This window comes from Danio rerio, chromosome 20, assembly GCF_052040795.2.
Source record: "Danio rerio strain M-AB ecotype USA chromosome 20, GRCz13ab, whole genome shotgun sequence".
NCBI classification, from domain to species: Eukaryota; Metazoa; Chordata; class Actinopteri; order Cypriniformes; family Danionidae; genus Danio; species Danio rerio.
Window position 1 is genome coordinate 5,241,339 of NC_141040.1, and position 16,369 is coordinate 5,257,707.

Genomic DNA, 16,369 nt, shown 5'->3' on the forward strand with positions numbered 1-16,369 from the left:
AACAATTTTTCTCAATTTACTTTAATTATATGTTGTTATTATTAATGATTAATGATATTTATCTATGTGAAGACACTGATCATGTTAATGATTTCTCACAACAGTTCTCAACACTGATTTAACAAGGTAAGAAACAGAAACATCAATATGCAACACTTTATTTGTCTGAAATAGTTTTAGTTTTTTTTATATATATATCTTAATGTCATTAACACGTTTTACACCAATGCAGGTGTGATTTAAAAAGAATAGCTTAAAAAAAGACTAGATTCAGCTTACTGGTATGTGGTGCAATGGTGAGCAATTTTTAGAACAGGCCTGTGGGCAACTCATGTAATCCTCATGGGCTACCTGATGCCCGTGGGCACCATGTTGGTGACCCCTGAAGTAAACAGTAATAGGTAAACACAAAACTGACTTTCTAGAACATGATGTTAATTAAAAATTCCTAAACCATATAAACACAATGATTGCTAAAACTGCTAAATTTATGTAACATCCATTGGGACAAAATTTTAGAAAAATGTTCTGGTTATACTGCAGCTGCCATATTTAAAGATATTGTTCACATGTTTTATTTCAAGACAATTGTGTGTGTTTGTGTTTAACATTGCTAATGTATTAACAGGCCCGGATTGGCTAATCGGGAGGTTCGGGAGAATTCCCGGTGGGCCGGTCCGTTTTTTGGCTGCGAGGGCCGGTGTCCCTAGCTCCAGAATCTGTTGCTCTCAGCAGTCACACTTTTTAAATTTATTTATTTATTTGACCACAGTCTTGTGGTTAGCACGTTAGATTACAACGCCGCCGACCGGGGTTTGATCCTTGTCTGAGTATGTTTTTTTTAATTTTTTTTTTTCATTTTTATTGTTAAGACATATAATACTGTTAGGGTTGTTGAACATTTGAAGTTCTAAAGCAGCTGTTTTCTTGAAAAAGACGTGATAGTGTAATTAGAAACTGAATTGGAAATGACCTTATCTTAATATAGTCAGTCGTGAGCTGAGGTAGGCCGGTCTGAGGCTTGAAACTCCAGGGCTGAAAAGGAGTCCCACTCCGGCCCTGTGTATTAAACTGTTTGATTGTAGGGTAATTTATCGTTCACATGAGTAAGCAAGGGTCTCACAGTGGGTAGCAGGATCACCTCACAGCAAGAAGATAGCTGGTTCGAGTCTCGGCTGGGTCAGTTAGCGTTTCTGTGTGGTTTGCATGTTCTCCCATGTGTTTGCTTGGGTTTCCTTCTGATGCTCCGGTTTCCCCCACAGTCCAAAGACATGCGGTAAAGCATTCCGCTGTGGTGACCCCAACTGTACCAATGTGTTTGGACTGTGGGGTAAACCGAAGCACCCAGAGGAAACCCACGCGAACACTGGGAGAACATGCAAACTATAATTTAATTAAAGCCCAGCCAAAACCAGCTATGTCCAGCTTAAACCAGGCTGGTCAAGTTGGTTTTAGCTGGTCATTTGGACTAGCTAAAATCAGGCTGGAAATGGCTGGAAACCAGCCTGGAAGTGGCCAAAACCCCTCTAAAACCAGGCTGGTCGACCAGCTAAAACCAGCCAACCATCCTAGGCTGCTTTAAGCTGGATCTTTCAGCAGGGTTGGAAGAAGCACTGCCCTCTATCGTCCACAAACCTAGAAATGACAATATTGACATTCGTCGAATGTTATCTGTTATCTGCACCCTTGCACTTGTTAGCCGTCCTACATATCTCAAACTTGGAATGTCATTCACAATGCACTCAATGGACCTAGTGACTTCACTGTGAGAGATTAGGGTTAGGGGTGGGGTTAGGTGTAGGCAATAAAAGCATAGCATGCAGCTCAGCCATCAACTGCACTCACATTCGTTCAACGTTTGATAGCAGTTAGAAGGCAGTGTGCAGACGTTTACTGAGCAGTACAAAGCCATCATGATCTCCGAATGGGTCTTATACATTGTTTTTTTCCTGCTCGCTGCTGTTTTTACTGCATTTCTTGGGTATTGTCTGTACATTCATCATCTTCATCAGAAATATGATCATATACCCGGACCTCCAAGAGACAGGTAAGAAACTTGAAGAATTGTTATTTATGAATGTATTTGATACAAATCTATTGCAATAAGATTTGTAAACAAGGCTCAAATGAATTAAGCTTGTAAATGTATATTCTTACAGTTTTCTGCTTGGACATTCGTCATCTCTTACTAAAGCAGTTTATTCCGACAACAACCTTATACATGACTTATTTCTTCACTGGTAGGACGCTTTTGTATGAACCCATATTTTGTGTAGTGCATATATATATATATATATATATATATATATATATATATATATATATATATATATATATATATATATATATATATATATTTGTTGCTTTGTTGATTGGAACTTGCACTTGTATACTTCATATATTGTTTAATGAGATTTTGTTGTATAATTCTTTTTAAGGGCAGAAAAGTATGGCCCTGTTTACAGGATTAACACTTTGCATTATGTCACAATAATGGTTTACTGCCCTGAGGCTACGAAGGTAAATATTAAATCTTTTATGTGTGTTTTTTTGTACCTAGTCAGAATCTATATAAATATATATTATAGTAAATTACTTAAATTAATCTGTTGTGGTGATTCTGTAGATGCTATGGTAATATAACTGCTGTAGTAATATAAAATAAATTACCCTATACACAGGTTTTCTACAACAATAGGCTGCACTGCTCAACAAAACACCACATTTTACAGTACAAACTGAAGTAGACTATAGTGTGTATTAAAGTTTACCAATTCACTATAGTTAATACTACAGTATGTTGGTGCACTCAAGTGTTATAAATATTATAATATGTATATAATACACTTTACTATGGTTCAAAAACATTTTTCAAAAGTATTTTTCATGTGGGGACGCTGTAATATAATAATACATTTTTTGGTTTTATAGACGATCATGATGTCACCTAAGTATATCAAGGATCCATTTGTCTACAAACAACTATTTAACTTGTTTGGGAAAAGGTAAACTTTAATATGTTTAGAAATTGTCACACTTCTACATTGATTGCTGGTTAATTACTATTTAATTCAATTCATCGTCATTTCTATAGCGCTTTTACAGTGTAGATTGTGTCAAAGCAGCTTAACATAGAAGTTCTAGTACATTGAACCTGTGTCATTCCAGTTTTTAGAGTTAAAGTACAGTTTAGTTCAGTTCAGAGTGGTTTAATTTTCACTGTTAAAAGTGCAAACATTGAAATGCAAATCCATCGATGCACAAGTCCCAAACCAAGCAAGCCAGTGGCGAAGAACAAGCTTCACCAGTTTGCAAAAGTGAAGGAAAAAACCTTAAGAGAAACCAGGCTCAGTTGGGCATGACCATTTTGTCTTTGGACAAACTACTTGTGAAGAGCTGCAGTCTATGCGCCGGCTATGTGGCATTTAGTTTATGTCTGATTGCTTTAAAACCTTATGCATGCCTTTAAATTGATAAAACCAACAATGAAGATGGATCTTCATGAAGCAAGTCACCTTGCTAATGCCTTTAGTTCAGTTCCATTATACCATCAGGGTTCTTCTACATTCCAGACCCATCACAAGCCTGGTAAATGTGTATTTTCAGTCTGTAAAACTTTTGTTTTACCACTAAAAAGCTTTACTATCACTTGACACTTGACTTAAACACTTTGCATTCACCATGCAATCCAATACTTGAAATAAGCTGTCGTTGTCCAATAGAGCTGTGGGAAAAATATTGTTTAAAAAGTTGATTCTGTGTCAGTATTGAGACTTACAAATTATTTTGCTATTCTCTCTTGAGTCAATTCTTAGTTTTTATTCTTCCTATTCCTTACAAATACCACTTGAACCTAAAATAATCAGTAATAAAGGAAAATTTAAGGTACTTACAAGAGTGTTCATAGTGAGCTGTATTTAGATTAATCTTGAGGCATAAAAACCAACTTGCATGACTCAGCTGAATGCACAAGTGCTCTTCCTTCCTGTCCGCTGTTAAAAAACAGCATAGAGCTCCATCTGTGGTTAAAAACTAGCCTAGAGCACCACATGTTGTTAAAAACTAGACTAGAGCTCCATCTGTTGTTAAAACTAGCCTAGAGCTTCATCTGTTGTTAAAACTAGCCTAGAGCTTCATCTGTTGTTAAAAACTGGCCTAAAGCTCTATCTGTTGTTAAAAACTAGCCCAGAGCCCCATCAGTTGTTAAAAACTAGCCTAAAGCACCATCTGTTGCTAAAAACTAGCCTAGCACCATCTGTTGTATAGAGCTCCATCTGTTGTTAAAAACTAGCCTAGAACTCCAACTGTTGTTGAAAACTAGCCTACAGCTTCATCTGTTGTGAAAAACTAGCCTAAAATTCCAACTGTTGTTAAAAACTAGCCTAGAGCACCATCTGATGTTAAAAACTAGAGCTCCATCTGTTGTTAAAAACTAACCTAGAGCACCATCTGTTGTTAAAAACTAGAGCACCATCTGTTGTTAAAAACTAGCCTAGCGCTCCATCTGTTGTTGTTAAAAACTAGCCTAGAGCACTATCTTTTGTAAAAACTAGCCTAGAGCTCCATTTGTTGTTAAAAATTAGCCTAGAGCACCATCTGTTGTTGTTGTTAAAAACTAGCCTAGAGCACTATCTTTTGTTAAAAACTAGCCTAGAGCACTATCTTTTGTTAAAAACTAGCCCAGAGCTCTATCTGTTGTTAAAAACTAGCCTAGAGCTCCATCTGATGTTAAAAACTAGCCTAGAGCACCATCTGTTGTTAAAAACTAGGGCACCATCTGTTGTTAAAAATTAGCCTAAAGCACCATCTGTTGTTGTTGTTAAAAACTAGCCTAGAGCACTATCTTTTGTAAAAACTAGCCTAGAGCACCACCTGTTGTTAAAAATTAGCCTAGAGCTCCATCTGTTGTTAAAAACTAGCCTAGAGCACTATCTTTTGTAAAAACTAGCCTAGAGCTCCATCTGTTGTTAAAAACTAGCCTAGAGCACTATCTTTTGTAAAAACTAGCCTAGAGCTCCATCTGTTGTTAAAAACTAGCCTAGAGCACCATCTGTTGTTAAAAACTAGCCTAGAGCACCATCTGTTGTTAAAAATTACCATAGAGCACCATCTGTGGTTACAAACTAGCTTAGAGCTCCACAGCTGTTGTTAAAAACTAGCCTAGAGCTCTATGAGTTGTTAAAAACTAGCAGAGCCTAGCCTTCGAGATAAATTCCATATCCTCTATTGTCATCTTGATGTAGATATTTTTCACAGGTTCTGCATTTTTCACTTGTATAAGTCATATAAATCCTTCTTTTCAGGTTTTTGGGAAATGGGCTCATTACAGCTGTGGACCATGACATGTGGTACAGGCAGCGTCGCATCATGGATCCAGCCTTCAGCAGCACGTGAGTCAAATACAGGAAAAAATGCTGAAATGTGATTATGGCATGCAGGATGAGGCTGAGATACATGGTGGCAAGAATATTAATAGGAGACACCTACATGACACACTAGTCTTACATTTCATGAATGAGCTTCATTTTCCAGATCCTCAGATTTAAAGATCTGTGAAGTGCTTTGGAATGTGCATTGTTTATTTGTTGTTTAACATAATCTCAACTAAAAAAGGAAGACAGGGCGAGACATGAAGTAACCTCCCTGCTGAAAAATCCAGCTTAAACCAGCCTAGGCTGGTTGGCTGGTTTTAGCTGGTTGACCAGCCTGGTTTTAGAGGGGTTTTGGCCATTTCCAGGCTGGTTTCCAGCCATTTCCAGCCTGGTCTTAGCTGGTCAGGCTGGAAAATTACCTGCTGAATACAGCTAAAACCAGCTTGACCAGCCTGGTTTAAGCTGGACATAGCTGGTTTTGGCTGGACTCCCAGCCTGGCTAGGCTGGTCAAGCTGGTTTTAGCTGGTCATCTCCCAGCTAAGACCTGGCTGGAAATGGCTGAGAACCAGCCTGGAAATGGCCAAAACCCCTCTATAACCAGGCTGGTCAACCAGCGAAAACCAGCCAACCAGCCTAGGCTGGTTTAAGCTGGATTTTTCTGTAGGGCTCTGTTAATAATAAATTTTAAGATCCATTGGGCTCATGCCGGTCCCAAGATTTTTGGCCTGAGTCTGCTTGCCACAGTGATATGACTGATAATATATCTGTTTCTGGCTTATTAATCAGATACTTACGAAGCTTGATAAGCACTTTTGACGAGATGTCAGAACGCCTGATGGACAAGCTGGAGGAAATGGCCAACAACAAAACCCCTGCCGTCATGCACGACCTGGTCAACTGTGTTACACTTGATGTCATTTGCAAGGTTTCTCCATCCTTCTTATTGATCCAAGGGGAAGTCTGTGTCAAATCAGCTGTTTATCAGTACTCATAATACTTCCATTCGCAGGTGGCTTTTGGTGTTGATTTAAATTTATTAAATCAAAAGGATAGTCCCTTCCAGAATGCAGTAGAGCTGTGTTTAAAGGGCATGATCTTGGATGTCAGGGACCCATTTTTTAGGGTAAGAAAATGTATCCAAAACAGGTCACTATAATGTAATAGGGTTAACGCCATATAAGTTGTTTTTTATTTACTTGTGTTGTTTGGGTTCTCAGCTTTTTCCCAAAAATTGGAAGCTTATACAGCAAGTTAGAGAAGCAACTGAACTCTTACGTAAAACGGGAGAGAAATGGATACAAAACAGGAAGACAGCAGTGAAAAATGGAGAGGACGTCCCCAAAGACATTCTCACACAAATCCTCAAATCAGCAGGTATGTTGATCTCAAGTGAAGGAGAAATTCAGTGGTTAAAGGGAGAGTTTTCTGTTTTAAAACGAATCATATTGTCATTATTTACTCAGCCTCCACTTCACTCCAAACCTGTTTGACTTTCTTTGATCTGTTGAAAAAAAAAGACATTTTGGAAAATGTTATTATATTTTCTAAACTGACTTCCCTAATATTTGTTTTTCCTACAATGGATGTCAGTGGTTACCAGTTTCTAACAGTCTTCAAAATATCTTTAGTGTTCAACAGAATGAACTCATCAAGGTTTAGAATCAAGTGTGAGTAAATAGTGAGGTCAGTTTTTGGTGAACGATCTCTTTAAATGTCTTTTTCTTCTTCCCTTTTCTTGCACAGGTAACCTGATTATGACAAATTAAAAAATACAGCTTGTGCAGGCAGCTTGTTCATGGCTAAAGTCCATGTATACAAATACAAAGTCAACAATAAAACACTATAAACTGGAGAACAGGGCTTATTATCCTGCTGTCTAGATAACAAATATGATTGATCAATCAACCATCTTCTGGTTTGATATTATTGAATAACTACAAGTGTATCACATATATATAGGGAAACATAGAGTCTATTTATCACTATAGAGCGCGTTAGCTGACAGTCATGAACCATTATATGACTGTTCTGAGGATTGCATAGGAGGGGCGACGGCACCTCTAATAAAAAAGGAAGGGGAATCTTGCCGTTTTTATATTTATTTTAAAGTGTTTTCATGCCTAAACAAAGCAAAAGCACAGAACAGACTCACATTTAAGAGCAAGGGGCGACCCCTGGTGGTTCGGCGGTATTGGTTGCGTATAGGGAGGCTCGGCTCTTTAATGTTTCTTGCCACCCTTCAGAGAAAGACTGAAAATACGGGAGAAATACGGGTAATTTCTTTACGGGATGATAGCGGGATAGAACTTTAAAATAAGGGAGAATCCCGGGAAAAATGGGAGGGTTGACAGGGATGAATATAGTGGGTTTTGCTGGCAAATGCAAGTTGCGTTTAGCGGCTTTTGCCAACAAGTGAAGTTTCATAAACTAATTTCGAGAGGAGCACGTGATTTGATTGTGCACCGCTGGCCACTCATCCGTAATCAGTAATAATCCAATCAGAATGATCCTAGCTTAATATAAATGGATCACTTTCTCCTTATTGCTCTATCTTCGTTTTGGAAGAATCCCCCCTTCCACCCCATCTCCTCCTTTTTTCTCCCCTTCTAAAGGGGGAGTGATCGAGACCTACCTGATCTCGGTTCTCCTGATATGCTTCTAGACCGGGCGGGAGCCCTGGGCTCAAATATCTCTGAGCTCAGGGTTCTCTCCCGGGACAGCATGCCAAACCTGCTATAAGTGCCAAGCATATCTAAGTGGGAACTCTTGAAACTGTTATTTCTGAATGGGCGTACGCTGCGATTTAGATGATTTGCAAATCTATTTGTTGATGGTGTACTACGTGTCTAAAGCATTCACTTGTCATTATCTCATTGTTGGCAGAAGTGCTGTTTTGCATCTGAACTCTTCATATATATATTTATATATTGCTTTGTCAAAGGGCCTTGATTCTTGATCTCCCTTCTTGATTTTATTCTGTTAACAATAGACTAGATTGAAATGATACCACACTTACAGGCCAAAGATATGCAAATAAAATGACTTCTGAAGTCACTTTTTAAAATGTCTCTCATTATTTATTCTTTCTTCACTGTAGACAGTATTATTTAACAGGTAGCCTAACACTCTTGTGTTTTGTTTTCTTGCAGAGGAGGAAAATGTTAATAACACACAAGATCTTGAGCAGATGTTGGACAATTTTGTGACTTTCTTCATTGCTGGTGAGTTAGTGCTCATGTCGATGAACTTGAAGTGCTTTTGTTGCATACACACAACCCCGCCCATAACCCCACCCCTCACAGTGATGTCAGTAGCTCTGTTGATTGCATGTGTCTGAGACGGCTTGTCTCAGCTTGCATGTCTTGCAGCCAGATACTATTGCTTTATTCTTCTGCAGGCCAAGAGACAACAGCCAATCAGCTCTCATTTGCAATCATGGCATTAGGGAGAAATCCAGAGATCTATAAACGGTAAAACACTTGTTAGAAATGTGTCCCTGTTCTGTCAGACTTTTATTATAATACTATAGTTCAATATTCCTTTCATTTCCAGAGCTAAAGCAGAGGTGGATGAAGTCCTCGGAACCAAAAGAGAAATTTCAAATGAAGACCTTGGAAAATTGACTTACTTGTCTCAGGTTGGTTCATAGAGACTTTTACATGCTACAAACACAAATGCTTTTAAATCCATTTCTTTTAATGGTCTTTTGTGTTATTCAGGTGTTGAAGGAAACCCTCCGTCTGTACCCCACTGCGCCAGGAACCAATCGCTGGCTTCATGAGGACATTGTCATAAATGGCATTAAAGTCCCTAGAGGCTGTTCTGTTATGGTGAGCATCACCAACATGACAAACAAAATCAGCTCCTGTCTACTTAAATATAGAGGGATTTTTTTGTTAAACATTTTTAGTTGAATTAAAACAGTTTTATATGTAAAGAAAGGAAAAATAAAAGCATTTGAGCCACATTTCTCTTTTTCCATACAGTTCAGCTCGTATGTCTCCCAAAGACTGGAAAAGTTTTTCAAAGATCCGTTGAAGTTTGATCCAGAGAGGTTCGATGTGAATGCCCCAAAGTAAGTCATTATCACCTACGTTAGATTCAGTTTTATTTTATTTTTTCTAAATCTTTAGTTCAGAAATTATTAATTAAGTTAAATTTAAACATTATTAATGAGATGGCTCACCCAAAGACTTATACTCACCATAACAATAACTCTAATCCTTTAGGTTGCTTTCTTCTGTAAAACACAAACAAATATTTATTTGAAGAAGGTTCAATTGGTAACCATTTACATCCGTTGTAGAAAAGAAAATATCACGAAAATCAGTGGATAGCAGTTAACAGCATCCTTTAAATGAAATTCCTTTGTGTATATAGACCTTTTTCATGGCTGCTGCATGGAGGGCGCCATAGCGACCAGCGTCTTCCGGTAGAATGCTAAAAACTTCCGTTCACAGCGTGTACAACTGGTAATTTGCGCTCCGAAAATGGGTTTCAATAACGTTTTTAATGGATAACAGAGTGTTTTTGTGACACACAACTTAGAAATGTGTCTGTTTTAGCCGTTATAATCTGTCACATGTGGTTCAAGCGCGTCAGAAATATGAGAAAAACGCTCTCCTAGTTCTAGCTCAGCGGCTCTTTAACACACGCACACACACAGAGAGAGAGAGAGAGACCAAACCAGAGTACTGGCATGAAACTTAACAGGTATGAAAGTCGTGCAATTTACTAAAATGACCAATAAAAGTCTGTTATTGATACTTTGCTGGCTGATTTGCTGTTCATTCTAATCGCGAGCCGTTTGTGTTTTATTTCGTGTGTTGTTTTTACCACGGTTTGTGTTTTTCTGTCATTTCGAAATGACTTTGTCACAGTTATTAAATCAGTGTGTCAGTGGCACAGTACAGGCTACGTGTGTGTGTCAAACATTTTGGTGAACTACATTAGTTTGGGCTGGTTATATACTTGAAATAAAGAGAAAATGTTGACTTTAGCGATGACGAGGCTTCATTTCAACTGCAGAAGATGCCGTCTGACAACGAGGGGAAAACGCCTCACAGCAGCTGTTTTCCATCCTATTAGATCGCATTTCTTTAAATGATCAGTCCAGGAGATGGTGCTGATGGACAACAGTATTAGTTCAAAGAGGATAAAAGCAGGTAAAATAGATTAAAACTATCGTTTCAAAGCTGTCCAAATGTGACGGTTTACACGCATCAGCTGCCGACCGGAAGTTCTTAGCATTCTCCTTGCGCATAAACGCAAAGCATAATGGGTAATTTTGCGTTCCAAGAAAAAGGTCTATAGCTAAACATAGAATATAGAATAATGATGGTACCTAATTGTCCGAATATTTCACTGTAAAGCAGGTCGCACACCAGAAGCGCCACTCGGCGCCGCGACACGGCGCGTACATGACAGATTGAAGTATCGCACACCAGACGCGCACATTCGAATGATATTTAACATGAAACTAATCAGATGGCGCTCTGTGGCGTGGCTGAAAAATTAACTGCGTCCTGAGCCGTCGCCGGGCGCCGCCGACAGCCGCCGACTTGCAGCACCGGTGTGTGTATCCTGATAGAAACCTATGTTTAGAATTCTAAAATACATGGCGCTGCGTGGCGCTGCGCGGCGCGCCGCCGAGCGGCGCTTCTGGTGTGCGACCTGCTTATGAGAAGAAGAGCTTGCCTTTTTTTGTTGCACAGCTGCACTGTTAAAAAAAATGCTGTCCCAACATAAATCGATTAATTTTACTTAATTCCTTTACAAATTTAAGTAGACTGAACATAAACAATTTAAGTTGTCCCCAAAAAACCCTTAATAAGTGTGTTGATTCAGCTCAATTTAAATAAATAGTTGCAACAAGCAACAAGAATGTTTTTTTTGAGGATGTGTTTGTTTGAACTGGAGTATGTTTTCATCCCTGTCATACGTCAAGTTAGAGGTTGGCCAAGAAGGTGTCAAAAACATGGATTTGACATCCACCAGAAGTCATTGATTTTAGCAATTTTCTGTTTTCAAAACATACCAATCTGCTCCAAAAGACAGATTCAACACCCTGCCGACTTATTAGTGAAAAAGGGTCCCTACCCAACATCATAATACAGCATTAAAGAGCTAGAATAAAAGTTAAACCTACACTGACTGTGCTCATCTGTCAGAAGAAAGTCAGATACACTGAGGATGACTTTGTTTTGTTTTTTTTAACCCCGCCCACTGCCATTTTAGCCAGTAATATTTCGGCACCCCGGGTTGCCTTGCTTAAAAAACTATGCATTTTATTCATTAATTTAGAAAGGCTTTCAAAGTATACGCATACTTTGGGAACCTTTCTGAATGAATGAATAAAATCTCTTGAAAAACTGTGTTTTTGGTGTAAGGGTTTTAATTTCCTTTAAATGTTTTGTTGTTTTTGTGGAAAGATATTTTGGTGATAAATAATTTCCTATGTGTTTGTTTGAACTGGAATATTTTATTATCCCTGTCATACGTCAAGTCAGAGGTTGGCCAAGAAGGTGTCAAAAACATGCATTTGACATCCACCAGAAGTCATTGATTTGAGCTTATATTGAATAATTAGCAATTTTTGGTTTTCAAAACACGCCAATCTGCTCCAAAAGACAGATTCAACACCCTGCCGACTTATGAGTGAAAAAGGGTCCCTACCCAACATCATAATACAGCATTAAAGAGCTAGAATAAAAGTTAAACCTACACTGACTGTGCTCATCTGTAAGAAGAAAGTCAGATACACTGAGGATGACTTTGTTTTGGTTCTTTTAACCCCGCCCACTGCCATTTTAGCCAGTAATATTTTGTAATATTTGAGTATTTCGGAATATTTCAGTAATATTTGATTCTGTATGAAAATACCACATGTTTGCAGATATTTCAGAAGCATGCTAAGTGAATATTCTATATAATATGCTGAAGTCAGATATTAATTCTGATTTAAAAATGACTGTTACCTGCTGGAACGCTGACTTTGTTTTGGTTCTTTTAACCCCGCCCTCTGCCACTTTAGCCAGTAATATTTCGGCACCCCGGGTTGCCTTGCTTAAAAAACTACGCATTCATTCATTTAGAAAGGCTCTCAAAGTATACGTATCTAACGTTGTTTTCCAACAAGACAACCCGGGGTGCCAAAAATATTCAAGAGTAATATTGGAACAAAAAACTAGAACACAAACTCCTTTTAATATGTAAAATATTCCTTCTATTGTGTGCTGTTGCATTTATATAGAACATGATTTAAATCAGCCTTTAGGCTTGATAGGCTTGCTCATGTTGCTTCTCAATCTGGCAACCTGCCTGAATACCTATATAGGTAGTTCAACCACTAGGTGTCAAACTTACATACTGCACCTTTAAATTAGCGAATTAAGTGGAAATTTCCATTTTTAGGTGAACTTTTCCCTCAGTTTTTTGGGTGACCTATCCTTTTATGACATTAACAATAGTCCCATGTTGGATTTACTAAACAGAAATATAACAAGAGACCTGCTTAATTGAAAAAGTGCAGTTTTTCTACTTGATGTTACAGCGGCAGGTTGATAGCAGCTCTTTAAAATTCAGATTTTACAATGTTTGAGTTGAAAATAACAAATCGTGAGTTTAAGAAGTGTGTCAGAATTGTATCACTTAAACACTACTTTATTTAATAACATTATAGCATGACAACGCTGATTTCAAATTGTTTTCTTATCTAAAGGCCTTATTACTGCTACTACCCATTTTCACTTGGTCCACGAACCTGTCTTGGCCAGGTCTTCGCACAGGTGATGAAACACACACATGCATACATCCACATATTGGTTTTGGTGGATTATGAGGAATCTCCATTGGCATAATGTATTTTGAACTTGCTTTTTTTATTGCCTTACCCTAACACTAAACCCGTCCCTCATAGGAATCCTGTGGCAAAAAAATAATATTTTATTTAATTTTTTTACAATTTTGAATGTTGAGGACTCAAGGCATGTCCCCATAAACTACTTTAACACTGTAAGAGCAACATTGTTAGCTCATGTCATTATCTAAATTTGTGAAACCACCAAAACCAGTACACACACAGAGACATCTGTACCTTTTTTGGATTTCTTTTAACTGTTTTATGGATATTTGCTGTGATCATGATCATCTCTGTTGTGTTTCTACATTTAGATGGAGGCAAAACTAGTGCTTGCCAAACTGCTCCAGAGATTTGAGTTCAGTCTGGTCCCTGGACAGTCTTTCGATATTAAAGACAACGGAACTCTACGGCCCAAGAGCGGAGTGATCTGCAACATCAAGCAGTGCTCATAGGACATGTTTAAATCTCTAATGACAGCTCTACTGACATAAATCCTCTTATATTAGTCAAACATGTGTCAGAGAATGTAGGTTGTAACGGCAGATGATTTAATCATCAATTGATTTACATTAATGAAAATAAATTAACTAACAGTGCATTAATCAATATGAACAAGCAAAGTTTTAGATTTTATTGGTGCTAAAGTAAATGTTGAAGTATGATTATTATTAATCTGCTAATAAATTACAAGTGTTATTAATTGCTGTACAAGATTGTTCAAACTAGTTCATGATAGTAAATACACTAACATTAACTTCTGGACAATTATTTAAAGTGTTAACATGCAAACTTAAAAAAGCTGCAGGCACAATGGGAGCCAATGAAAACTGGTGAAAATGTTTAGGTTTCCCTAATTTCATTCATTTTTCATTATAGACTATTTTAAACATTTTCAGTGAAAAGCTTAATTGTATAATCGTTTAAAATGATCTCATATTTACATGTCACATAATATAAACAACAGAGATTAAACATTGCATTAAAAACCTTTATAAGTGTAGGTGTTGTCATTTTTCTCTTGAAAAACTGTATTTTTGGTGTAAGGATTTCAATATCCTTTAAATGTTTTGTTTTTGTGGAAAGATATTTTGGTGATAAATCATTTCCTATGTTATTAGTGTTGTTGGGAAATTGCTGTATTCGAAATTGGATAACAGTGACACCTACAGGTGATAGAGAGGTAGCTTTAGTTTACTGTCACGTGATCTTGTTAGCTGCGTGATTATCAGTAAAAACGGGAATTTAACACGAGCAGTGAGATGCTTTTGTAAAGAACAACTTTGTATGATTTTATATGAAATGAGAACACACTGAAATTATCTTAATGACTCCTAGACTTTGATTAGGAGATGCACAATGTATGTTGTTTTTTGTTTGTGTTCTACCAGCTGATATGTGAAGTTAATAATAATGCTGGTTTGATAAGAAACAAAATCAGTTAAACTGCTGTACAGAAAAGCAAAACTTTGAAGATATGTATGTGATTGTTTTTATTTGTTTCAGTTTTATTTGTTAAAAACTTAATTTTTTTTAACTTATTTTACTTATACCAGACTTTTATTTTGAAATGTGTGCGCGACAACCCTAGCGTTTGACATGTGAAATTTCATTTAATTATAGCAACAAATATGTCAAAGCGCAGGTACGACCCCGAATATGTAAAGTGTGGATTTACAAATATTAACGACAAAAAAGACTTAAAGCCTCAGTGTCATATGTAGTGAGGTGCTCTCACAAGAGAGCATGAAGCCTCCTTAATTAAAACGACATTTAGAAACCAAACAACATGTTTTATTAACAGTTCAGTTTAGTTTGTGGTAACTGAAACTTTCCTTACCCTAACCATTATTTACAATATTTAACATTTTTACTCTGTAATATTCCTATAATTTGATCAATTTTGTTAAATGAGTTTATTTGTAAGTCTTGGGTTAATGTCTTAATATTTATTTGTCACTACTTGTTTATGTTCATAAATAAATACAAAGGAATTATAAATATAAAATTGTTTTTTAGTTCCTAAAAATTTGGGTGACCATGATCTCTCTCGACTTGATGACCATGTAAAAATGTGGGTCCATTGGCCAAACCAGTTGACAACCCCTGGTCTAAATAACATGATGTCATGATGATGACGACGATAACAAAGGAGACATTAAAGCATTGACACATCAGTTGAAGCGTAATTCTTTAATCAGAAGAAAACATTCAGGAGCCGTTACATTTGGTGTTAGCGAATTACAGTATGATAAACAAATAGGTATGAATCATTTAAAACTTCTAAAGTTGTATTTTTAGAAGAACAAATTCTTACATTTACACATTTAATAGAATGTAATACTTAAACCATTTGTCATTTAGTCACCCTTCACTTGTTCCAGATCATTTTAAGTTTCTTATTTAAGAAATCTTTTAAAAAAGATATTGGGAGATATTGAAAAGGGCGGGACTGAGGGGAGCCAAGCCAGACCTAAGAAGACAAACAAGGGAGGGATGGGAAAGCCAGGGAGGGTCAGTAGGACCTGGGTCAGGGACCCTGGCTGACAGGAAAGACAGTAGTAGGAGCGGGAGTCCAGGCTGGGAACCAGGGAGCACCAGATGGACAGACCAGGGCAGGTTCATTGGGTCAGGGACCCTGGCGGCACACACCAGGTAAAGGCAGGAGGGACGACTGAGGTAGAATCAGTCAGGGGTGGCAAGGCAAGAAGCCGGCTTGGCTGAAGGCCTCTGAGGAGCTGACTTGGCTGTAGGACTGTGGGGAGCCGGCTGTAGGCCTATAGGGAGCCGGCTGAACAAAGAGCCAAACTTAGGCCGCAGGGCAAGAAGCCTGTGTGGCTGGTGCTCAAGGGTTGGAGCCGTTGTGGTGGAGGAGCCCCTTCTCCTCCTACCCTTCCGTGTGTTTGCTGGTGGGAAGCTGGCCACCTCTTCAGACACTGTAAGGTAGAGATCTGCGGGGGACTAAATTATGAATCCCACTCCCGCCAGGTTTTAGACTGAACCCGACCGCTCCTGCTTAAATTAAGCATTTGTTGTCACGCTGCCCGCCCCGCCCCATTTTCTACCCACTGCACCCATTCCCGCTAATGGAGGGGCTATACACCCAGAGTCCAGACAGCCTATAACAATCGGGAAAAT

At 38.0% G+C, this 16,369-nt stretch overlaps 1 protein-coding gene across 1 annotated transcript; it reads left to right on the plus strand.

The window, feature by feature from the left end:
- Window positions 1-1,843: 1,843 nt before the first annotated feature.
- On the plus strand, window positions 1,844-14,234 carry cyp46a1.1 (cytochrome P450, family 46, subfamily A, polypeptide 1, tandem duplicate 1). The gene is made up of 15 exons (NM_001020522.1): window positions 1,844-2,047; window positions 2,160-2,240; window positions 2,439-2,520; window positions 2,932-3,005; window positions 5,304-5,390; window positions 6,160-6,298; window positions 6,383-6,496; window positions 6,591-6,747; window positions 8,523-8,594; window positions 8,771-8,843; window positions 8,926-9,010; window positions 9,093-9,203; window positions 9,360-9,448; window positions 13,094-13,160; window positions 13,546-14,234. The coding sequence occupies exons 1-15, from the start codon at window positions 1,914-1,916 to the stop codon at window positions 13,684-13,686; spliced, it is 1,506 nt and encodes a 501-aa protein (NP_001018358.1). The 5' UTR covers window positions 1,844-1,913; the 3' UTR covers window positions 13,687-14,234.
- The last annotated feature ends 2,135 nt before the right edge of the window (window positions 14,235-16,369 follow it).

What these genes read in the sequence shown, in the direction of transcription:
- cyp46a1.1 (NM_001020522.1), top strand. Translation starts at nt 1,914, where the DNA reads ATGATCTCCGAATGGGTCTTATACATTGTTTTTTTCCTGCTCGCTGCT. An exon ending in CTAGAGGCTGTTCTGTTATG is followed by an intron (nt 9,204 to 9,359) that starts GTGAGCATCACC and finishes TTTTCCATACAG; the next exon opens with TTCAGCTCGTATGTCTCCCA. An exon ending in TTGGCCAGGTCTTCGCACAG is followed by an intron (nt 13,161 to 13,545) that starts GTGATGAAACAC and finishes TTCTACATTTAG; the next exon opens with ATGGAGGCAAAACTAGTGCT.